General features: G+C 38.7%; 1 protein-coding gene across 1 annotated transcript in view; it reads right to left on the bottom strand.

Moving 5' to 3' along the window:
- Positions 1-26,151, bottom strand: part of SLC39A8 (solute carrier family 39 member 8) — a 77,536-nt gene that overhangs the window by 25,405 nt on the left and 25,980 nt on the right. The window contains exons 3-6 of the mRNA XM_061191669.1: positions 19,216-19,378; positions 11,728-11,897; positions 8,694-8,816; positions 8,027-8,194 (exon numbers count right to left, since the gene is read on the bottom strand). Coding sequence (XP_061047652.1) covers positions 8,027-8,194; positions 8,694-8,816; positions 11,728-11,897; positions 19,216-19,378 — 624 coding nt within the window. The remainder of the gene's footprint in view (positions 1-8,026; positions 8,195-8,693; positions 8,817-11,727; positions 11,898-19,215; positions 19,379-26,151) is intronic.

Genomic DNA, 26,151 nt, shown 5'->3' with positions numbered 1-26,151 from the left:
AAAGATTTTATGCAGCCCAATTATTTCAATAACACGACAATCAAATATCTTCCCTGAATAATTAAGGTGCCATTATTTTCATGTCCTTTCAAATGAACTGAATGTGTCAGAGTGTGACAGATACAACTGGATGGATGAGTGTGTAGCTGAACAACTCAGATAGAGAATCTGCAACGCAAAAACTGATAATATCATTCAAGTGGCAAGTTACGCTGGACTTCAAAGTTTTATTCCAGGGTGAGTAAATGTTTTAAGTTCTCTTAGTCTATCTGACAGAAGTCAAGGGCAAGCTTGCAGGCATTTGCATTCAGAAAGTTGTCTTTACTACCAAATAGTCTTCAAGTTTTAAAAATCAAACTTTAATTTCTAGGAAAGGCACTCAAATGTTTTAAAGGGTAAAAAATAAAGATGAGAAAGCATGGAATTCTATATGTTTTTATCCTTTCATTGTGGTACTCTATCCCACTGAAAAAAATACAGATCAATTCAAAAGCCTTTATGGCTTAGTATAAGAAGCCCTCTTCTAAATGGTGATCTGTAAATAATTATGCACATAGATTTAAAAGTGAATTCCACAGGAATGAAAAGTGAAGCGATAGGATTTGATGAGATCACTATGATTAAAAATGAAGGAAAGCGAAGAAAAAAATTTGGTGAACGGAAGAGGGAGGGAAATATATATTTATTGCGTACATATAATGTCAGACACATTGTTACATAGTTGGCCTATAGTAAATAATTTTCACAAAAACTTATTAATTTAAGGATTTTTGCTCCTCATTTTACAGATGAGTGAACAAAGACTCAGACATGTTAACTAATGTTCCCTAAATCACGCAACATATTTTATTGCCGAGACGTTAACACTGGCCCCATGTGACTCCCAAACCCTTGCTTCCTCCTCCCAGTTGTCCTGCAAAGAAAAGGAGATTCTGAGAAAGCACCAAGAAAACGGTAGCTAAAATGGCAGGAGAAAAATAGTATCATGTCACAGAAACTATCTAATGAGTAATTCCAAGTGGGAGGAAGTAAGTTCCAGTGAAAAATCTGCCTTTATATTCCTAGCATTTAGCCAATAATAGGTACTCAAATGTGTGCTAAACTACAGGAATGCTTCAGACAGGATGAGAATGAGTGTTAAGAATACAGCCTGCTGCCTAGAAAAATCACTTGTATCATTCCAGAGAGAAACTTCAGAGAATAGGTAGTGAATTTTTAAATTACAACAATTAAACATTTGAGGAGATGATGAATAAGAGGAGGCAGCACGTGAAGACTAGTCAGCAAATGGAAATAATAGGCAGTGCAGTCAGGGTAATGGTTAACCATCCCAGGAACCAGGAAGCCTGGGCTTAAATCCTAACTCGGTACCCATGTGACCTTGGCTAAGTTACTCAACTTCTCTGTATATCAGTTTCACATCCTTAAGATGAAGATAATTACTGTACTCACTTCATACAGTTGTTACTCCGAGCAGTAAATGAGTTAATATATGTAAAGCACTTAAGACAATGTCTGACACATATTCTTATTTCAGTATTAGCTGATGTTTCAAGAAATTGGACAGTGTAGAGAAGGTTTGAGAAATCTTAGGGAGAAGCAGAGTCAGGAAAAAAGAAGAGTTTAAGGAAGAACAGACTTTCAGTGTTTGTAGACATGGGGAGAAGGAAAGATTCAGGAAAGATAAATGAAACAGGAAGAGGCCATGGGAAAGATGAGCACATGTGGAGGAACTGGCCTTAAAAAAAGAGAAAGGATACAAGTTCTGACACAAAAGAGAAGGTAGAGAGCAGACGCACAGAGCACTTTTCAGGAAGCAACGGATGGGGTGAGACAGCAAAGTTCACAGAGATTCCAAATCATCTTCGCAGTCTCCTCATTAAAGGAAGAAAAGGTCGTAGTGAGAATTTTGTGGAGTAATGAAAATTTTTTTGGAACAGTTATTCTTGAAAATGTGAAAAGGTGTTCACTAAAAATGAATAAAAGTGGACTTAGTAAAGCGTGGGCTAAACTCAGAGCAGATTCAAGTACAAACTTTTAAGACTTTCAAACCCCCCAGACTGCAGCCTGATAAAATAGTCTGTGGGGTGCAAGGAAGCATCGAGATGGATCCAGTGAGAAAACAAAGGCCACCAACAACCAAGGTGTACTCAGAATTCCTCCTCATGATTGTGTAGGGGCAGTGTTTGCCTCTAATTCAACCAGCTTTTTTGTAAGCATCTGTCAATCAAGACCAATGAAAACCACTTCTTATATAATTTATTACATGTATCATTTTCAATTTTAACTAATTGTTAGTATAACCCCGTAAAAGGAAGTAACTGATTTCTATTTTTAAATCGTGTGATATTCAAAAACTACCAAATGTAAAGCAGATAGCTAGTGGGAAGCAGCTGCATAGCACAGGGAGATCAGCTCGGTGCTTTGCGATGACCTAGAGGGGTGGGATAGGGAGGGTGGGAGGGAGACGCAAGAGGGAGGGGATATGGGGATATATGTATGCAAATGGCTGACTCACTTCATTGTACAACAGAAACTAACACAGTATTGTGAAGCAATTATACTCCAATAAAGATGTATTAAAAAAAAAAACTATATGATTTAAAGTAGTAAATAGGTCTTTGGTGAAATATGGCACACTAGACATACATATTTTTCTCTAGTCCCTCCTGAGACTTCCTAAAATTAAAGACTAAAAATGACATAAGTCACAAGGACAGAAAGAATGGAAGATGAGAGCGCTGAGGTATTTATTTTGGAGGATGAAAAGAGGAGGATGAGTTCTGACTCCACAGAGGAAAAAAGTCAAAAGAAACAAAGTGATGCAGGGCCCAGAACGTCAGAAAAGTTTAGAGAATGGAGGCGCCAACTGCCTCTGAAGAGAAAGAGTGGAACTAAAAAAAGGAAATCAGTTGTAAATTTATTTAGGGAGCAATAAAAACCCCAGATTATTGCTCCCAAACCAATTCAGCAAGGCAGCCACTCCAAATGATGACTAGAGATTTACCCACTGGGGAAACTGAACCAGAAGAGGCCTTTGATTCAAGGACACAAAGCGAACTGAAGGCTAGAGTGAAATACAGTACTGAAGACAAGGGTATCAAGTCAGATATTCACAGTGCTTCAACCCCTTCCTCTCCCACCCTCCTTCCCAATATGGGCAGCCAGGAATGGACACCATCCTTCCCACCTCTGGGCAAGAATGGAGAAAAACCCATCACGCAAGAGAAAAGAGCGGTAGTCAAGCCCCACACATATACACAGAGCTTCTGATTTGGTTTCTTTGGACTTAAAAAAAGGATGCTTTCCACTTTTGTGTATAATATTTCGGTATATTATACAATACTTCAGTTATGCTATGGAAGGGCAGAAAGTTTGTTCCGTCCCACTGATGAATTCTCAGTACTTAGAATAATGCCAAGTACATATTAGGTACTCAATAAATACTTGAATGAATGAAGTGTTTTTAAAATCCCTTGGACTCTCATGGATACCCCAAGCACCTCAAAAATGTTATCTTTATATTTGTAGAGTATCACTTCCTTTCAGTTATTGACAAAGTAATAACATCACCACACTTTGCAGTTGAATTCCACTTCATTGCACCTCGATTTTAAACATAAAATTCACAATAGTCAGTTACTAAAAATGGCTGATATTAATTGTTCTTCTATTAGGAAGAATAAGTGGCTCATATCACTTCATATTTAATAGCATTCATTCTTAAATGAAAGCACACAGGAGGTTTCATTTAGAAAAAGATACTGATTTTGTACTACTGGAGGAATGAGCTAGATGTGCCCTCTAGTGGCCTTGAAGAGCTAACACTCCCGGAAGTACCTGACATTCCTGAGGAATCAACGTCTATTAAACACAGTCTTTCTGAAGCTGTAGACTCAGGGGGGAAAGACCCACCTGGCTGCAGAGTTACTGCAACGACTTCTCCCTGTGTTTGCGTAGTAGTCAGAGAGGGAAAGGAACAGAGCAAGTGTCACAGGGTGAGATGTGAAACATTACTTAGAGGCAATAACGGGATAACTGGAGAAATGGAATCCCTCATAACTGCTTCCTTATTATGCCTCTATCACTGCTACCTTTCCCCCAGAACATGAATGCTCCTACATGCCCACAGCAACGCGCACACACGTGCCACACGGGCCGCGGTGCAAACATTTACTGAGACTGGAACAAGGGTACTAAGGAAGTTTCACACCATTTGTCTAAATATTTAAAAGTTATAATCAAGCTAACAAACTGTTAAATAAAATATCTTCTATCCTCATACTGTGATAAATTCGCTTCCATGGCAATAAAATTTTTAAAAATACATGTAAAACTATAGTTTTTATATGAGTGAATATAGACAAAATACCAAAGGCAACTAAACTTAAACATTATTGCATTTCTGAGTATTCGGTGATGAACCAAAATTGTCTGGATGAATACTGATAAAGACATCCCTAAGTCACGCATTTTAATTATTCTATAACATTTCTTTTGTTCTTCCCATATTCCAGAAAAACCAAGAATCATGTTGTTATAATCCAGATTGTCATATAATTTGTGTTCTTTTGATAGCAATGTCAAATTAAACTACTTTTCTTAACTCACTCTTAGATGGTTTCTTATTATCTTCAATTTGTAAAAACTTCACTGTGTCAAAACAGTAAAAACAGGAATCGTCAACAAAATTCTCAGGGCAATGCTTGGGCTTCGAAACAAACCATGAATTTTACACGCCATGTTCAATCATTGTAATGGGGTCACCCAGGTTAAATATATTCTCATCATATAAAATACTAGAAAATATTCTAATTTTATTATTAAAATCAGTATCACTCATATTTCTCTACCTATTGTCTCTTAAAGCAGTATCTGGACCCTGATAGCATTTCTTAAATGTCTCTTCTTTCCTTTGTTTCTAATGCGATGTGAAGAGAAAACTGAAAATAACAGTGTGTTGCTCAATTTGTTTAAATCTCTCTTCACTAGAGATTATACCTACAACCAAAACGGCCGGAAAATAGCCCCCAGAGGAAATTAGCATCAGGACTTTTTATGTGGCTCATGTCAAGGCCTGGTTCATGGTTGTCATCCTGGCACACACCTTCTCTACTTCAGACGGACTTCTCATTCCTAGAAGTAGATTTCAAGACTCCTAGCTTCAGTCTGCTCTCTCACTAGATTGGTAGTTTACCCAGGTTTACAATTCCACAGTTGCCTCTGTTCAGAATATTGAAGGTACTGTGCCACTGGTCTCCAGCATTGATGTCAGGAAATCCAACGCCATTCAGCTTCCAGCTCCCTTGTATGGGACCCATTTGATTCTTCTCAAAGCTTTTGGAACATTATTTTCCCAGATATTTTCATGGCTGGTTCTTCTTTCTCATTATCCAGTTCTCCACTGACCTCTTAAGGGACCGTTCTTGATAGATCAAAGAAGCCTCCACATGTCACTGCCACATCACCATGTTTTATTTTCATCAAAATAGTTAATGCTACCTGATATTTTCTTGTTTTACTCTTTTCTATATTGTCTATTTCTGCTGAATAAACTATAAGCCTCATAAGAATTTGTTTGCTTCTGAATCCCCGGTGCCTACGACAGTGAGCAGGTACTCAAAAAATGTTTATTAAATAAATGAATGAAAGCCTGTATATTAGCACTACTACCAGAAGCAGAGAAAGAAGGGCCGTTTGATTGATATTTCTATGTTATGTAAAACAGGATCATGTCTACGACCCCATCTTTGCCACGGTGTTTGTGTTTACTGCAAACATGTCTTCTGGCCACTGTGAATCAGAAACCAGGAGTCCTAAAACTTTAAAACTAAAGTCAAACTTTTGAGCAGGTCAATTTTACTTGTTCTCAGAAAGCACTGACCATGGGCCAAAATTATCTTCTTCCCTCTACAAAACTTAATATTTATTAAGAGTTAGTGTTATCATCTTGATACTAGCAGAGCAGTGACATGATGAAAGCAATCCAGCAAGGCGTATAAGAGTGCAAGCTTCCGCATCAGATGGCCTTAGTCCTGAGAGAAGCTTCGTCATTAGGAGATGTGTGTCCTTGGGTTTATTTAACCTCTCTAAGCCACAATCTCCTAATTATAAGAGTGCTTGTCTCCTAGGCTATTTTAAGGATCAAATGAGATCATTCATCTAAAGTTCTAGGCATAGTCCTTGAACATTTAATAAAGGTTAGCTGTAATTATTATAGGAAATTATCTATTTGAACATTTACAAATTCTTTGCAAAGTCTTGCCTAAAAGCGTCATTCATTATATTGCATGAAATAATTTCCTCTCTTAGCTTAGTGCTCACATAAAACTGCCTTTTCAATCCCTCCTGAGATTTTCCTTTATCGGGTGGGAAGAAGTAGAGGACCAATCATATTTTCTTTCCAGAAGGAAACTCAGATCATTTGCGTTAATAACCTCTTCCAAATATCTCTTTTCTGCTTTTTTTTTTCTTAGCTGACTTCCTTCTGATTCTATTTTTAATTATCGTCTTTTATATTGTATTTGTAGCTTTGTAGCTTTTGGATCTGTCATTTACGAGCTGAGAGACCCTGGAGAGGTTATTTAGCATCCAAAGCTCCACTTTCTTAATCTGTCAAATGAGATGTGTGTGGACACCAATGACACTAGCATGCCAGTCTCCCTTTTAATAACCACTCTTCTACCGCATCCATATTCCCTTGGGGCTATACAAAGGGCCCAACCCTCTAAGCACTTAGATTAGTCTAGAAGTGGACATCTAATTCAAGCTGGACCATGGAGACACTCGCCAGAAATTTTGGATTTAGGACTTAAAGAGGCAGGCCAATTTCCTTCTAGTAGCCGAAATTATAAAACATAAATCCCAGGAGTTGCTAGTGGCTATGTTTCCCATTTATGAAGAAGCCCATCCACAGTGCAAAAAGAGAATGACTCTAAGATGCAGAGAGGAGAAGGGAGTGGGAGTCCTAATAATTCTTATGGTTCCAGGGTACTTGATCTTCCAATAGCTTGGCTATCCCATTAGAGAGCCATTATCTTTCCAATAAATTCTCATTTTTGCATACATAATTTGGGTTTGATTTCCAAATAATTCTAATACATAGAAAACAATCCCTACTTTTAGTTCTAATAGTTCTAATATGTAGTTCTAACATGTAGAAAAGAATCCCTACTTTTAATAGTTGTTATAAAAAGTAAATGAGGGCTTCCCTGGTGGCGCAGTGGTTGAGAATCTGCCTACCAATGCAGGGGACAGGGGTTCGAGCCCTGGTCTGGGAAGATCCCACATGCCGCGGAGCAACTGGGCCCGTGAGCCACAACTACTGAGCCTGCGCGTCTGGAGCCTGTGCTCCGCAACAAGAGAGGCCGCGATAGTGAAAGGCCTGCGCACCGCGATGAAGAGTGGCCCCCACTTGCTGCAACTAGAGAAAGCCCTCGCACAGAAACGAAGACCCAACACAGCCATAAACAAATAAATAAATAAATAAATAAATAAATAAATAAATAAAAAGTAAATGAGATAAAATAAGTGCTGGCTTATTACCTGGCATATAATACTTGCTCAAGAAATAATACCTATTAACATTATTTAGAAAATGGGAATGAAAATTCTAAATCAATTAATTAATGAACACAATTTTAATAGCTTACAAGTCTTCTTTCAGTTTCAAAATCACTCAAAGGGATTCTTTGGTTTTTGTATATCAAAAGAATTGCAAAGTAAGAGAAATGCTCTAAATTAATTTTGCAACATATCATTGTATAAATCTTAGTAACTCTTACATAGTTAAACAATCTTAGAGAATACTAAAGCCTCCAACCCAGCAACCTACAATTTATTGCTTAACTCGCATATTTGCAGTAAATTGACAGAGGGAAAGTGGAAAAAGAAACAAACTTACATTCGACTTAACCCACACACGCAGGAATAAGTCTGATACAATTAAATGTGCAAAATACTGACTGGCTGCATGCACAGCAGTCTTCACATAGTATGAAGGATGCAGTAAAGAGAATTACAATACCTGTAGAGACACCACACTGACATTATCAAAATGAATGTGTCCATTAGGCTCTGTGACAGCTGGATTTGCATAACATGTCACACCATTGATGGCAGGTAACGTTTTAGGTTGATGAGTTTTTTCTTGAGAAGAACCAAAGTCATCATTTCCAAAATGGGTGTGACCATCCTACAAGAAAAATAAGGGAGGAAAAGATTATAAGAAGAAACAAAGATGGCTCATACAGGCAAGAAAATAGAGAATTTAATGGTTTTTATTTATAAGAGAAAAATTTTATATCTATTCCGTATGTAGTATAATCTTTTTAGATTTATAAAATTTCTCTTCCTTTAAATGTATCTTCATTTATTAGATTCTCCTGTTTTTGTTTTTTTCATGTTAGGGTGCATATACCTTCTTATGTTGATGGATATGAATGGAATACAAATTATGTGCATCTGTTATTGGACATTAAATTGTTAGTATTTACTCCAAATTCTACAATAAAAATCAAGTGTTCCTCTTATACTTATCAATATATTGATCCTTTTCTTTCTCTCCTCACATTCACAAGTCTAATAACTGAACTGTTCACATAATTGTAAGAATAAAATTCCTGCCTTTATTTGCCTATATAAAGTAGCTTTAGTGGGTAAAACATCAAACATCTTAAATAAAGTCCATTTACCTGACCATACGTCTTCAATAATATCTTAAGCGTTCTTTCAAAAAAGAAAAGTATGTAAAATCCACCAAACACAGCAACTGCCTTCTCAACATAGTTGTCAATTTTGGGATTGAATCCAAATGCCTAAGAGAAAAAAAGGCAATTCAGGTAAGACCAAGTAATTTAATTTGATTCAGTAAATAATTTTCACCACAGTCCTAAGTCCATCCTTCACATCCAGGTATTATTGGGAGTTTACCTGCCAAAATCATAAAACAAAAACTCTGAAACCTGAGTAATCAAACTGTAAGAGATAGCACTGAAGTCTTATAACCAGAGGAAGTCCTATTAAATAAAGCCCCCAGAGTACCTTATAGTTTCCTGGCTATAACACCTTCAGCGATACTTGCCTTGAGAAAGTAAACTTTTAGCAGTAAAAAAGCAGCACTGATTCCTACATTTATAAGATAATATTAGACATTAGTAATTAAGACAAATGAGACATTGATTATCCACTTTTTCTAAAAGTAATATATTTGCCCATAATATCCAGAGTCAACTTTTTAAAGCAAATATGGCAGGTCACTTGGATTACTGTTTTCCCAAGAGAGAGCCCCTTGAACTTAGAGGATCTTAGTAAGTCCTAAAGAGATAAATAAATAGAGGACTGAGCCCCAGAATAAAGAAGAAAAGATATAAGATACCAGGCACTCACACACACACATACACACACACTCACAAATGATGAGAATGAAATAATTCATTGTTTAAAGGACACAGGACAAGAGCTGGAGTTTGAAATTATACCGTCAAGATGTTCTAGGCAGACAAGAAATACAAACTTAAAATAAGTAAAATAGCAGGGGAGCATAACATGTGAAAAGCCACAGCTTTATACCATTCCACACATTGTAAATTTCCCCTCTGAACAGCAGTCTAGAATAGAAAATGCCTGGGTTCTTGTTCTACATCTGTCTCTGGGGAGACCATGCCACATCTTCTTTTCAGTGACTTCTCCGGACCTATTTACACAGTGCAAAAATGGCATAAAAATACCTACTCTATACAACTAACACGGTGGTTATGAAAATAAAATAGCAAAGGGGAAATAATTTTGCCACAAAAGAAATAACTATCAGGACTTCCCTGGTGGTGCAGTGGTTAAGAATCCGCCTACCAATGCAGGGGACGCGGGTTTGAGCCCTGGCCCGGGAAGATCCCACATGCTGTGGAGCAACTAAGCCCATGCACCACAACTACTGAGCCTGTACTCTAGAGCCCGTGAGCCACAACTACTGAGCCCACGTGCCACCTAGATCCCATGCTCCGCAACAAGAGAAGTCACCGCAGTGAGAAGCCCGCGCACCCCAATGAAGAGTAGCCCCCGCTTGCTGCAACTAGAGAAAGTCCGTGCACAGCAGCGAAGACCCAACACAGCCAAAAATAAAAAATAAATAAATTTTTTAAAAAAATTTTTTAAAAGAAATAACTATGTAAATTGGGGGTATTATTAAAAAGATAGATTCTCTAGTGTTTACATAATTCTCTGCTCATATCCATAATTCCCTAATTATCACAGAAAGGCAAAAGAACCTCTATAAGTGCTGTTGAAGAAGTTTATTTTCCTAATAGACATTTTAATGTATTATTACATTTTCAATAAAACAGGAAACCTCAAAATCATAAATGTACAATCCTCAGTCCACATACCAAGTCAGTTTGTTTAATTTAATTTGACTCACCACAAATCAGGTGAGTTAATATATATAATACTATATCAAATATATTACATATAATTTTTAAAATCAGAAAATCTGTTTTGTCATCCTAGCTTTGTTACTAGCTGATTATATGGCTGTAATCAAGTCATTTAATCCCCTTGGATTTTAATTTTTTCATCTCTACAATTGAGGCTTTGAAGTATATGTTCTCCTAGGTCCTTTCTAGATATAATAATAATAAAAAAAACTATGACTTTAAGAAGTTACATCCCCACTTTCATATGTAGCTGTGAAAACTAAAAGGAGCTTTAGTTATAATTTTCTAAAACTTATGAGCTGAAGGTGATACTGTATATTTTCTTTTTGTTCAGAGCTTGCCCCTCCATCTTCGTGTGCGCATGAGTGGGGAGATACGGTCCACGTGTATATGTATTTCTCTAGTTGCCCTTTGTGACGCCCTCCTGTTAATGTCTCTTTCTCCTTCCTGTCTCTTTTCCTCTCACTTATTCTCCTCACTCCATCTCTCTTCCTTATATGGCCACATTATAGATTTGAAATAAAACATATGTATCATGTGCTGATAAACTGAATAGCACAGTCTAGTCAATGGCAGATCAATAATACGTTTTACCAAAGGAAAAAATAAGCTGCTGTTTATTTATCGGCCCTCGATTGATTTTTATCCACAGTCAAAAAGAATGAAAAGGTTTGTCAACCATGTTCTAATTTACCCTCTAGTCTTCTTTAGCTGTAGTAAATACATGGAGGAATTTTTTTTTTAACATCTTTATTGGAGAATAATTGCTTTACAATGGTTAGTTTCTGCTTTATAACAAAGTGAATCAGCTATACATATACATATATCCCCATATCTCCTCCCTCTTGCATTTCCTTCCCACCCTCCCTATCCCACCCCTCTAGGTGGTCACAAAGCACCGAACTGATCCATGGAGGAATTCTGTTATATATCTTAGTAAATTTGACACTGCGTGCACTTCAGAAATAAATAAGTAAATAATAAAAAGAGTGTAGAGAAATTAAATTTGCCAAATGTGAGACAGAATAGAGTTGTAAGGCCTTCCGAGGTGTCCCAGAGCTGTCTGAGCACGTCCTGGTGCCTGGCCTCCCAGAATATTAATTTTCTCTCTGACGCTGACTTCCCCTGCAGCTTGGGACAAGCTTTTTCATTTGCTGTGATTCAGCTTTCTCTTATCCAAAACACTATAAACCAGACCATAAAATGCTGCAAGAATTATGGAGGCTTAAAATGTACAAAGTGCTGAAACATTTAAAAGAACCAATTATTCACAGAAACAAACAGCCAACCTCCTTACCTCTGGTATAAGTTGGAAAATTGCATTTGAAAATAGAGTCCCAATAGCCAGCCCCACAAAATAGGTCAAAATCTTAGGGAAATAAGATTTCTTTATCAACGGAGTCAAAACCAGTCCGAGGAGAGATGCCAGATTAATAACTGTCACTGACAGGAAGCCATATCCCCAAACTGTGGATCAGAGGGAAAAGAGTAAAATTAATTAGAGCAAAGGAGCCAAATGACATCTTACTGTACATTAAGTCTGAAACACATTTCATCTTTAAAAGCTTGAAACAGGTATCTTCTTTAAAACAACGAAAACTTCTCACTGAAAATTATATAGAAAATTACTGAGAATATAAATATTAATAGTAACACTGCCTATGCTTTCCTCAGTCCTAAGTCATCATTATGGGATTACAGACTTTTACAGCTTGCAGGGAATTTGAAGAACATCTAGCAGAGTGATCATCCGAAGCCCACAGGCTCCGAGCTACCTAGCTGCATCTGTGGCTCAAAGCCCAGTTTAAAACTAGGCCTTTCAGAGGACTGACAGAGACAGTGTGGGTTTCTGGGAGAAGGTATGGGGTGACGAGGGCAAGGAGATGGGTGGGGTGGTTAGCTTCAAGATGACCATAGTTGCTGACACTGAGCTGGTCATAATCATTTGTCTGCAGGCCCTGTGGACAGCACCTCCTCGGGGAAGACAGCACCTCAGCCCCCTGCCTGGGCCTCCAGGGAGCCCCAGTGCAGTGAGCACTCAAGAAGGGAGCACATGGCAGCAGCAGAGAGTAGATATGTTGCACAACTCACCCTACCGGGCTCGGACGAAGGCAACAATATCCCATAGAGTGGAGACAGTGGTGAAAAGGGACGTGGAGCATTCTTCATGTCTCCATCCTAGGGCCTGGCCCCCTAGTGGTGCTTAATAAATGTTCCTTAAAATGAAATGGACAGATGGCATCCTAAGGTCAATATCTCCCTGGTTATCCTAGAGGGGATGGTTTAAAAACAACATGGGAATGCGAGTGAAACAGACTGTGTGAACCATACAGGGGCAGGTGGCAGTGCAGGCTGAGATACAAGCTGCCCCCAGAACTGTGCGACGTTGGCTTTGCCTGCAGCCCCACTGACTGTGCGCTAAGGACAGTGTGAAAGATTAGAAAGCTGCCTCTGTATTGTCACTTCTTTAAAATGCCCAGGAAACATTTTTAAATGTCGGGGCACTTTCCTCATTGACACTCTCAGTGGCGTACGTAGTAACACCAAATGCTTGGAGAGAGTTTGCCATGTGCCAGGCACCATACTAAGTGACTAACCTGTATTAATTCATTTGAGCTTCACAAAACCCTGCGAAGCAAGTACGACTACTACCTCCTTCATGCAGTTGAGGAAACCAAGGTACGTGGAGTTCAAATCAGCTGCCCGAGTCATGTGAATAGAATGCAAGATTTTGAACCCAGTCTGGCTCCAGGGCCCACATTCATTAGCAATATGCTTCATTACCCCTTAGAGGTAATCTAATTTTTAAAAAGCTCAAGGGACTCAACAAAACTGTGAACATCTTATATTGTGCTTCATGAATACAGGATTGCTCACCATTATTCTAGTGATTCTAACGACAAATAAGCCATCTTAGCAAACATTTATGGAGCCTAGGTTGTAGACCAAACCGTGCTTCCTGCCAACAAGGAACTTGGACCTTTGGCTTGGGGACGCTAGAGGGCACACACATACACAAAGCGAAACAAGGTAGCTTGTGCTGAGTACCACATGAAAAGGACAGATAAGAAACATAACAATGTTGCCACAAGAACCATCGCAGCACCACCGACCATGCCTTTATCTTCTGCAGATACTTTCCTATCAGTTCCAGACTCTTAACCATGCCCCAGAGTCATCTCATCGGACTCACAAAGGTCTACCTCATTCCCATTTCTTCCCTTATCACCTAAAGCAATACTACCCACTCCCCTCAGCATTTCCACTCCGAAGAAGTTCTCAATCCCACCTCTTCCTCCATGGTATAATCTATGTGTAGTTGCCCTTAACACAAACAGCCTTCTATCTCATCACTAGCCTACATGTGTTCATTCATTCAACAAATATTTATAATCTAATTAGGTAGACAAGATATATACAAGTTGGAAACTAAAATCAAAATGCAAAGAACTTTTTGAGTACCAAACAGAGGCAAAGCCACTACGCATATTAAACTCATCAGCTTCCCCTGAGAAATCCTATTTCACTACCCTTGTCCACTGTCTCCATAAATAGCAGAAACATCAGGATCAATTTCAATTTCTCACTCTCCACAGTCAATGCCAAAGACAATTAGTGACCAAACTCTACGAATTTTCCTTGAGGTATCTCACTCCATGTTCTCCATCCCATCACCTCTCGCTCCTCATCTGGTGCATTATGACAGCTTTCTGTCTGGTCTTCCTCCCCCTACTTGACATGGCCACCAATCTTATTATCCTAAAACACAATTCTCATCATCTCGTGCCCCTATTTGCAACTGCCCTTCATCAACGGACTGCCACACAACCTCTCCAATGTTACTTACCCCCTTATCAACATGGCCTTTATGCAGACACAATGTTTTCCAAATATAGAATTACCTTTGCACTGTGGTTCTTTATCTGAAAACACCTTTTCTATCTTCATTGCCTGACAAACTCACACACGGCTCTCCAAGCCAATGCAAAGACCCCCTCCATGAAGCTTTCCTGGATTTTCCAGGCAGCAATCCCTTGCTCATCAAGTTTCCCATAGTTCTTTGAAGGTATTTGGGCCACTGACCATTTCTTGTGTGCTACCATCATTTTATCACTTATATATTCGTCTACATGATACAAATTATAAGATTTTCAAGGACAGGGGCTATGTTTTATTCTTCCTCAGAGCCTAGAAGGTTGCCCAGCAAATAGCACACATATCTTGATGAATGAATGAATGAATGAATGAATGCCATATTTTCAAGGTGCAGCCCAGAACTCTGTCAAAAAAATACCAACTCATTTGCTTGTCCAACATTTCTAACCTTACTTCCTATTATTGTGCACATCAGAACCACTTGGGGAACTGTGGGAGTGGGAACCATCATGCTCCAGGCACACAGCATAGTCTCCCCTTCTTGCATTGTTAGCACATTATTCAGGAAAAAAAGATTCATTCATCCACTCAATCTGAGCACCAAAGAATGAAGTAGTATAAAAATACTCCTTGGACCTCTCCATATACACATAGGACTCCCTCTAATGATCTGTTTCAGAGAAAATCCTTTCTCTCTGCTTCTTAGTGAACTCTGAAGAATTTTAATACATTTGCAAGGAATATTAGTAACAATAGCGAACATTTATTGAATGCCCACAATGTGTTAAGATTCTTCTAAGAACTTCACCTTTTTAAACTCATTTAATTCTCCTATTTCATAGAGTTTTTACAAGAATTGAAATAAAACCAGTTAATTCAGACCCTGTAATATAGTAAGTCTTCAATAAATGCTATTATTTTTTTTTTTAAGTTAGTAAGTAGACATCATGTAAATTTCAGTTCATTTGGCTCACTGTTATACAATGAAAGATCAGCAAACCAGGAGTCAGGAGCCCTGGGCTCTCATCCCCCCTCATGTATGTACCTAGAGGAAGCCATTTAACCTCTCTGGAACATAGACTTATGTCATCAACTGTATTACAGAGTTGGACAGTGTGATTTTCCGGGATACTATTAAGGATAAGATACTATTATTCTTACCTGTTATTTGAACTGAATGGTATTCTGTGATCTTAAAAAAAAAAATGAGGCAACTTTGGACCATTAACTTATTGCTAAAATGTAATTAATCTCCTAGAGAATTTAATTTACCATCAGTTTATTGCACTCATCAATATGAGTTTATAAAGTACCTGAGAGGCAATTTCAAAATCACAAACTGTAAGGTCTCAGGTAAGTGAGATTCTTTTATCTGCCCATTGAAATATCAGAGTTTGGCTTGCCTTTATTTTGGTTTTTCATTTCCTTGAACGAGCTCAAAATTGACTCTATATTAAGTGAACTATTATATAAAGAATCCAGGGCATTTCATTGTTTAAAATATCATTTCTTTGTTAGAAAAGAATAGGCTTACACAGGGGCCAGGGAATAGAGTCAACCTATGAGCATATGTATAAGAAGAGCAAAGACATATTTTTCCTACTCTGTCACAGGCACTGTTCTAGGTACTTGCGTATATTAACTCATTTGATATCCCCAACAATTCTATAAGGAAAGTACAACTATTATCTCCATTTTGCAGATGAGGCACAGAGACATTAAACAAGTCACCCAAGATTACACAGCTGCACAAAAATAAAACAAGATATTACACCAAGTAATGGAAATATGCAGTCAATCATCTTAGACTAGTAATGAATACTCTACTAGTATCCTTAATTCTCCGGATCTTCTCTCATTCCATCCCACCCATTCTAGCCTTATTTCAATTCCTAAGATAATGTGCACCCTAAGAGGCATTTCTCTCTGGGTCCTGCATCTAAATACTTGGTGCTTTCCTGACCTTGTAACTTAGGAGTGTTGATCTTTCCATTTTATGGCTTTGCAGTATTGATCCTAGAATTCTTCCCCTTATTGCTTCCCACTTCCCTGTTCCTACTTCCTGGTTCCCGAGAGGGTAACCCAGGAATTGGGGTTAAAACAGTTTTGAATATCAGTAATTAACCTGCACAGAGTAGAGGATTTGCTTTCTCTGAAGCCTCACCTCCTGTCCCCAGAATTATGTACATGTCAGATATATTTCATGTAACAGATATATATATATAGTACCTGTGTGCCAGATAATATTCTAAATGCTCTACAAACATTAAGTTATTTAATCCTTATAGCAACCCTATGAGAAAGGAACTATTTTAGATGAGAAAATTAAGGCAGAAAGACAAAGTCAAGTGCCCAACATAGCTGGAAAGTTATAGAGCTGGGATTTGAGCCTAGGTTGGCTGACTTCAGAATCTATGCTTTTACTACACTATATTATTAGTAAATGTTAGTACAGAAAGCATTTGCTGAATTTAGTTTTGAATATAAAGTACAAACTATATTAAATAAACTTGTAGAAATATAAACATATTCCCATTTAGTACATCCTCTAGAAAAAATATTTGTTTGAACAATGAGCTCTGAAATTATTGTTACTCACAAAATCGCTAATTATATTGATAAACTATGGTTGGTAATTTCTATTCTTTGTATATGTAAATATAGAATACAAAAGAGAACATGGGTTCTGAAGCTGAGACAGCTTGGGTTTGAACCTGGCTCTACCACGTACAAGCTGTATAAATCTTGAGCAAATGACTTTGAACTCTCTGCACCTCAGTTTCCTTGGCTGTAAAATGGGAATAGTTGTTCCTTCATCATATAGTTGTGCAAAGATTAATTGAGTTAACATAGGAATGAACTTGGAAAAGTATCGGTTATAGTAAGGACTACATAAAAGTTGGCTGTTATCATTATTTTTGTCTTTGTTGTTATCCCTTTTATTCATATACAGTGAGATTAAAATGCTCATATATGCACAAAGGAATCCAAAAGTTAGTATCGGCTTGGCCAAAAAGTTCGTTCAGGTTTTTCATGTTACGGAAAGACCCAAACAAACTTTTTGGCCAGCCCAATAAAATAGGCACTCCTTTTGTTGAGGCTTCCCTTTTCTTCTTCATCTTTCCTCTCTTTACATTCTCCATCTATATTCACGTTAGATGTGCTCACTCAGACCAGTGGCTCCAAACACCATCTCTGAGATGACAAATCTCCAGCCTCGACTATTCTCTGAAATCCAAATATGTGTGTGCCACTGCCTACTGGACATCTCCCCTTGTGGGTCTACATCAGTGTCTCGGACTAGCCACGTCAAAAATTGTACTCTTGGTCCTCACCACTCGCTTCCTCCACAACAAAGTGCTCCTCCCCAGTCTTGCCCATCCCAGGATACGGTACAACCATCTATGCAGTTTCTCTGGCTTAAACTTGGATTCATCTTTCCCTCCCACACATCCAGTGCAGAGGCGAACCACATTAGCACAGTCTCCAAAATCCATCCTGAATCTGACCAGATCTCCTCACTTCTCCACTCCCACCTTAGACCAAGCCCCCATCAAGCTGAGCACCAACCCTGGCCAATAGCCCCCTGACCCATCTCCTTGCTTCTACTCTTGCCCCTTAACAATTTATTCTTCAAACTGCAGGTACAATAATCTTTTACAAATCCAAATAAAATCACATCACTCCCCTGTTTAGAACCCTACAGTGTCTTCATACCACATTCAGAATAAAATTCAATCAGTTTACAACACCCTACAAGCCCTCGCTATCTGGCGCCTGGCTACCATCTCCTACTCTCCTTCCCGCTCTCTGTGCTCCAGACACACACGCTTTCTCGCTGTCCCTTACACACGTCAAGCTCACCCCCAAGCTTATGCTGCAGTTCCCTGGACCAAGAATGCTGTCCCCCAGAGAAGATCTAGCCATGGCCCTCTCCCTCTCCTCAGTCAGGACTCTGTTCAAATGTAATCTCATCAGAGAGGCCTCCCTTGACCCATCTAAAATCACACTCACCCACCATATCCTATCCTTTACCTCCTTTATTTTCTTCATAGCATTTATCACTCTGAAATGATATAATTTATTTGCTTGTTTGTATAAATGTTTCCTATTTCTTTTCTTCGCTACATTGTAAGCCCTAAGAGGGCAGGGAATTTTCCTTCTTGTTCACTACTGAATGCTTAATACACAGAAAATAAAGGAACCAAAAAAATGAGAATTAAAATACTCATGTGGGGCAGGTAACAATTTGGGAATACCAAGAAATTGCCCCTCAGCAACTGGTTTATCTCATTGGTGAAAGAACTCTTCTACCTGTTTAATTAAGTATGTGGACTGTACAGTAAGAATACACTTACTTTCTTATATTTAAAAATTTCTTTACAATATCTATGGCAACACCACTATAGGCACTTAAAAGAGTCACTGGCATTTCTTTTATTTATGAAAATTAAAGCAGTAATAACTCAGTACCTTAAGATTTAATCTAGAACCACACTAGTTCCCTTATCTCTTTACTGACAATGACAGATAAATTGACAGGTTCTAAAATTATATGATAAGTACAACGTAATGGAAATTGATCAATTATGACCCAAATAGTGAATGTGCCATCCAATATATACAACATAAAACATGTATTGCTTAAAATCAAGAACTGAATTTTATAAAATTTTCCATTGGTACCAAGTAAAATTTTGACTCCATAAATAAAAGAGCATAACTTCTGAAGCTTAAATGAGTTCTAATTATGCTTATTCTAAAGACTTCCAGAATATAAGTATTTTTTACCAAGGGATTCTATGTAGATTAATTAAGAGCAATAAAGCAGAAAAAGAAGCATCTTAATTTCATTTTAGACTAGCTCACAGAGTTTTCAAACAAATGGGAGAAAAAGCTTGCAACATACCCTCTGAATGACTTGGTTTTGTTTTCTGTTTGGGCCGAGCCTCACAAGGGTGAAAGTTCAATTGCTGTAAGACTGCTGGACAGATGACAGAGAAGTCTGAGCTGGTGATCTGTGTAGCATTTGAAAAGCCATGAAGGGAAAAGATCTCTTCCGCAGATAAACACTGAAATAGAAGAAACAAAGTAACCATATATGTGTCAACATAGTAAAAGGCTGCAAGCAAAGATAGTGTAAAGAGGCACGGACTATTTCCTCTAGACACACAACACTACCTCTTTTTTTTTTTTTAATTTATTTATTTTTGTCTGCGTTGGGTCTTTGTTGCTGCGCACAGGCTTTCTCTAGTTGCGGTGAGCGGGGGCTACTCTTCGTTGCGGTGTGCAGGCTTCTCACTATGGTGGCTTCTCCTGTTGCGGAGCATGGGCTGGAGGCGTGTGGGCTCAGTAGTTGTGGCATGCGGGCTTCAGTAGTTGTGGCTCACAGGCTCTAGAGCACAGGCTCAATAGTTGTGGCGCACAGGCTTAGTTGCTCCGCAGCATGTGGGACCTTCCCAGACCAGGGCTGGAACCCACGTCCCCTGCATTGGCAGGCGGATTCTTAACCACTGCACCAACAGGGAAGCCCAACACTACCTCTTCTACAAAAAGTCACTATAAAAATGTATCAACAGATGAATGGGTAAAGAAGATGTGGCACATATATACAATGGAATATTACTCAGCCATAAAAAGAAACGAAACTGAGTTATTTGTAGTGAGGTGGATGGACCTAGAGTCTGTCATACAGAGTGAAGTAAGTCAGGAAGAGAAAAATAAATACAGTATGCTAACACATATATATAGAATCTAAAAAAAAAAAAAAATGGTTCTGAAGAACCTAGCGGCAGGACAGGAATAAAGATGCAGATGCAGAGAATGGACTTGAGGACACGGGGAGGGGGAAGGGTAAGCTGGGACGAAGTGACAGAGTGGCATGGACATATATACACTACCAAATGTAAAATAGATAGTTAGTGGGAAGCAGCTGCATAGCACAGGGAGATCAGCTCCGCGCTCTGTGACCACCTAGAAGGGTGGGATAGGGAGGGTCGGAGGGAGACGCAAGAGGGAGGAGATATGGGGATGTATGTATATGTATAGCTGATTCACTTTGCTATAAATCAGAAACTAACACACCATTGTAAAGCAATTATACTCCAATAAAAATGTTAAAAAATATATATTATCAGCGGACCAACAGCAAACCACACAAAGAGCTTTAAAACAATTGTATATCCTCAATCTCCCATCTCTGTTTTTCCTCAGTTTGAATAGGCATTTTGTGGATGCTATTGGAGTAGCTCTGTATAGCGTTTCTTGTAAACAAACACACCTGGTTCCCTTACAATTTCATGGTTAAGAAATTCATCCATCCTGGACTGCAATAATAATCTCAATACGTAAAAGTTGTTTTAAAATATCTCTTTAGAACAAATTGTTGCTTGCTAAAATATCTATTAATCTCAATGTTGGCAGGTAGCTTTTCTATATTACAATATTTCTATATTATAATGGTGCTAGGCTATTTAGAAGTTCATTTAACTGTTAATAAGGAATAGAATCTGCATTAGAAAAAGTTCTCTGCAGAAATAACTTTTTAAAAGTATCGTTTTACTCTTGGGCATATTTTAACTGTAAACTTTCTTCTATATACTTGCATTATTAAGAAGACTATAAAAGAAATTAAATGTGTTGCTATTGCTAATAAATGTTATAAGAATTATAGAGTATGAAAAATACCCATTCACTCAAAGAAAAAAGTCTATCTTTAATAACTGCAAAGAATGTTTCTTTGCGTACTTCAGCCAATATTTAAACCCCACTAAGACCTTAGCTTTGTACTCTGGACTGGATTGTGTCCTCCGCAAATGTATATATTGAAGTCCTAACCCCCAATGTGATGATATTTGGTTATGGGGCCTTTGGAAGGTAATTAGGGTCAGATAAAGTCATGAGGGTGAGGTCCTGCTCCAACTGGATTAGTGGCTTCATAAGAAGAGACACTTTGTCTTAAGCAGCCATCTGCAATCCAAGAAGAGAGCTCTTATCAGACACCAACCCTTCTGGCACCTTGATCTTGGACTTGCAGTCTCCAGTCTGTGAGAAAATAAATTTCTCTTGTTTGAGCCACCCAGGCTACAGTATTTTGTTACGGCAGCCCAAGGTCACTGATACACTATGAACCGTACCAAGAACTCAAAAGTTGTTGTTAACTGTTTCATCATAAAGTGCTGTAATTCCCCTCACAACAGAAACAATCAAATTAAAAATGTAAGATTTGGTAAAAGGAGATCACTACTGATTATGAAGGAAAGATGAAAAAACATCAAATACATCAAATTGTATGGAGTTGTCAAAAGGTAAGACTTCAATTGCCTTAAAGAAAATGCACATGTACACATCTTTTTTGTAATGTCTAAGAATGTGCCTAAAACTGTTCTTTACTGAACCTAAACTCTCCTTTGGGTTCGTGACAATGATAGCTGTGTGCCATCCCTAGAAGAGGAGACAACACTCAACGCTCAGTTAACAGTCTTCCCTAAGACCAAGAATAAGGGATAATGAACCAATGGAGGGAGAAAACAGCTCGACAGCCAACGGGGGGAGAGAAAGTGGGTATAGTTTATTCATTACTATGAAGACACCCAGGAGCATAAATGCTAGGCTCAAAAATTACAGAGTCCGGGGAATTCCCTGGCGGTCCAGTGGTTAGGACTCCATGCTTTCACTGCCGAGGGCCCAGGTTCAATCTCTGGTTGGGGAACTAAGATTCCCGCAAGCTGTGCAGTGTGGCCAAAAAAAAAAAAAATTACAGAGTCCATGTGGCTCAACTGCCTCACTGCATGATTCCAGGAATAAATAGGTGTAGAAGTGAAAATACAAAGCAGCACTGTTTCCCTGCAAGGAAGTTCCTCCAACTCCAAAATAGGAGGAAAAGGGATGCTGCCCATAGATAATTTGCAAAAGTCTTCTCAGAATGAACAATCTAAGACTTCCTAAAACTTGATGACTGTTAAGCAGTTCCTTTTAGACTCTAATTGTGACCCATTAGTGGATCAGAAAATCCACTTACAACATCACAGAGAGCATTTTGTAAGTAAGTAAAAAACAATATAATAGGAACCACAGAGTGTATCACACATAACAGGGGTAAGTATTGCTTAGTCAAACTTTTGCTTCAGTTACACTTTATACATACCATGCACACGTATACTGGACCACAATATAAAGTTCATTTTTTACTATAAATGGCAGTCAAGAGTTTTAAAGTCACTGTCCTTAAGGATGCCCAGACTGCCCATTGTACATCATTAAAGACACTGTCCTACATACAGTTAGGGAAAAAAAAAAACCAATGCAATCAACGAATATATATTCAATATTGAAAGATAGCTGAGAGTCTTGATGATCTGTTCAGAGAGAACAAAAAGGTAGAGAGATGACAAAACTCTAGGCCTTGCTTTATGATTTTAGAATGAGGATGGACTACTAACTGTGTGACAAAACTGAACTAATGACAGGCCTGCCTTATTTAAATTAGCTATCTACCTTCAGAAAACAAACAGTGGTTGCCAGAAAGGGGGTTGGGGGGGCGTGAATTAGGTGTAGGGGATTCAGAGGTACAAACCTTCAGTTATGAAATAAATTAGCATGGGGTTGTAATATACAACATAAGGGACATTGTTAATAATATTGTAATAACTTTGTGTGGGGACAGATGGTTACTACCTATCACGCTGATCATTTTATAATGTCTACAAATGTCAAATCACTACCTAGGACACCTAAAACTAACATAATATTGTACGTCAACTACATTTTAATTTAAAAAATAAACAAAAATAAAGGAGCGAAGTTATGAGTGAAAATTAATGAATGAGTTTCATTAAATAGCTATCTACCAGCAAGTGGAATGCAAATAGTTTTATACTGCACCCTATTTGGCTTTAAACAATATTGATTTTTATTATGCTTTGATTTAACAGAGTTGAACCTGACGCAAAGAAAGCAGTTGTCTAAGAAAGGTCAGTGCTTCCCAGAGCAGAGACAAACAGGATGAGCGCCCAGGGCCTGAACGGTGAGGGTAGCAACAAAACCAGCAGAACCATTGAGGAAGTTCAAACATCCTCTCAAACATACCCCTTCCGCTCCAAAACAAACAATGAATGAACTATGAAACTGGTGTGACCCACAGGGGCTCCTCAGAAAACAGCTCAGGGTGATTTAACCTGAAGAGTATCTGCCTCCGTGTGTTTTCACTGGCTCCTTCACGTCTCCGTACTGGCTTTTCTTCTTTCCATCCGTTTGTTCTTACAAAACTGCTGTTCTCAAGAGCAACCCCCTGATGTTTGCTGTGGCCCTGTGAGCTTTGTGCTGGGAGAGGCAAACTCCAGCCAGCAAACGCGCTAATGCACAGTGGGTTGACTTCTTCCTAAAGACATTTGCTAAATGTTGCGTTCATCTCCTATTTGCTAGTCTCTTACACATTAAGAGGATCTTGAATGGGTCTCATACGCACAAAGTACCAAAGTAAAGTAGTGGTAGAGGTAAGGGGATGTAGATGCATCTCATTAATGAGGCCTCAAATTATATTCAAAATCATTTTATCAGATACTGCCATACATTTCTTCTTCTACTTCCCCTACTCTACCTTCCACCAGTGCTGACTACTCAGAATTTTTTTTTGCTTCTCTTCCAGACATTTCTTTGTGGAGGTGCTGGAGGCCAGTGCAAAGAGAGGACGGGGGAAGGTTGAATGATTAGGGCAAATTCCTCCCTCAACATTTTATACAGTGGAAATCTGCTTATAATAAATGCCAAGGAGTTAGGCAAGATTTGAGATTACACAGTGTAGATAATTACACAGGCTCTCTTACTTGACTAAACTTTAGTCAGATTCTTCTAAGTCCTCTAGCCTTCGGCCTTGCGTCCATCCTTGTAGGGCTGGCACTGCCCAGTATTAGCAAGAATCCTGCCAAGTCTGTTTAGAGAGAATCCCCTAGCCTTAATATTTGATATTATCTTAATATCCTCAATATCTGGTCAAATTCTTCATTCCTCACCCTGATATCTGATTACCCTGGCTTCAGCAGGAATCCTGTTAGGTCTATTTAACCAAAATCCCTCCCTACCCCTGATGTCTCCTCTTAGTAATTTCCCATCCACTGACCCCCACTCTGTTCCTTGGCTATAAATCCCCACTTGTCCATGATGTATTCAGAACTGAGCCCAGTTCTATAGTGAGGTCCCTTTTCCCCTATTGCAATAGTTCTTGAATAAAATCTGTTTTTATTACCTTACTGTCAGACTCTGGTTTTCTTTAACAATACCAAGTATAATAACCATGTAATTATACTACACATCACATAAATTCTTTCCTTCATTCAACAAGTATTTACTGCATCATAAAATTCTGTGTATGACATTCATGGAAGAAGTGGAAGGTGGAGGGTGCCAACAAAGAAAGAAATAGTACAAAGATAAATAAGTCGTCATACCGTCCATCAAGAAACCAAAATAATTTCAGCAGAAAGAAATCAGATACACCAGTATCTATAAAACCAGAGAGAAAGTGATAAAGTAATTATAAAGAACTATGAGAGTTCATATAAAGCAGAAATAATATGCAGAGGAAATAGTCAAAGACAACTTTGAGGTTAGAATTCCGGGAAAGTAGAAAGAGGATATTGCTACTGGTGTGATTAGAGAACCTAGGAAAAGAAAGGCATTTCGGAGGATGGTGGCAAGTTTCATTTCAGACATTTAAAGTTGCAGTGCTGCCTGTGGGACACCGGATGGAAATGATGAGTGAGCTTTCTCTGAGAAAGCTAGAGGCCAGAGATAAGGATGTAGCTGTCTTCTGTAAGGAGATAACAGTTAAGTGGGAGTGGAGAAGATCATCAGGAGAGAGAGTATAGAAAGAGGAGAAAAACTTTGGGAATACACATATAATTTGTGCAAAAGCAGGAAAGGGAGCCAGAAAATAAGACAGAGCGAGATAAGCCCAAAACATAAGAAATAATTAAGGCCAGTGAACGCTTATCATTTTTGCCTGCCTGAGACTCCTTCCCCATCATCCAGTAACAGACCACCTCCCTGCGATGGGAGCCTCCCTCTATGTGATTTAGTTGGGGCTGACCAGGGAACATAGGACCCACACTTGTCCACTCTCTGGTGGAGCTACTGAAGAAATCTTCTTCCACTAGGATTGCCAGAAGTCTATGGGCTCCTTAGGCCACTTTTCCACCATGTGAAAGAAGGTGAGCTAATAAGCAGAGAAAGGCAGGAATCCAACACCATCACTCATCCCCTGGATACATCTGTGCCTAAAGCTGCTTTTGCCCCTTGAATCTTCAGTTACCTGAGCCAATGAATTTCCTTTTTGACTTAAGCTAATTTCACTTAAGTTTCTTTTACTTACAAATGAAAGAGTCCTAATTGATACATAAGGTAATTATTTTAAAGACATTTTTAAAGCTAGCAAAGGAATGTTACATCCAGAACCTGTGTGAAAACAAAAAGGTAAGCTTCTCTACCCTTCTTCCTTTTCCCAACACATGGGCTGTCTTCTCTACTTGGCTGTCTAGTCAAATGGCATCCACTAAATAATACAAAGCAATAAGACCATCTGATCCTGTACCCATTAAGCCTAGGCCTTCACACTATGCCACAAATGAAATATCACCCCACTCAAAGGTCACCCCAGAGATGGTTTCAGATTCTGTTTTGCACGGACTGTGGTTCTGTGGAAGCTGAGCAGCTCACATTCCTAATCAGGCCGCTGCTACAGGTATGGCTGAGCTCTCAAGGCAGGGAGAGAGAGCCCTCCTGATGCATTTAGACTCAGTGACGATCAAAACTAGAATGAAATATCAAGTCCTGTCAGTTTTTCTAGGTT

The sequence above is a fragment of the Eubalaena glacialis genome, chromosome 5 (assembly GCF_028564815.1).
Source record: "Eubalaena glacialis isolate mEubGla1 chromosome 5, mEubGla1.1.hap2.+ XY, whole genome shotgun sequence".
Lineage (NCBI taxonomy): Eukaryota > Metazoa > Chordata > Mammalia > Artiodactyla > Balaenidae > Eubalaena > Eubalaena glacialis.
This window is presented reverse-complemented; position numbering and strand designations above follow the sequence as displayed.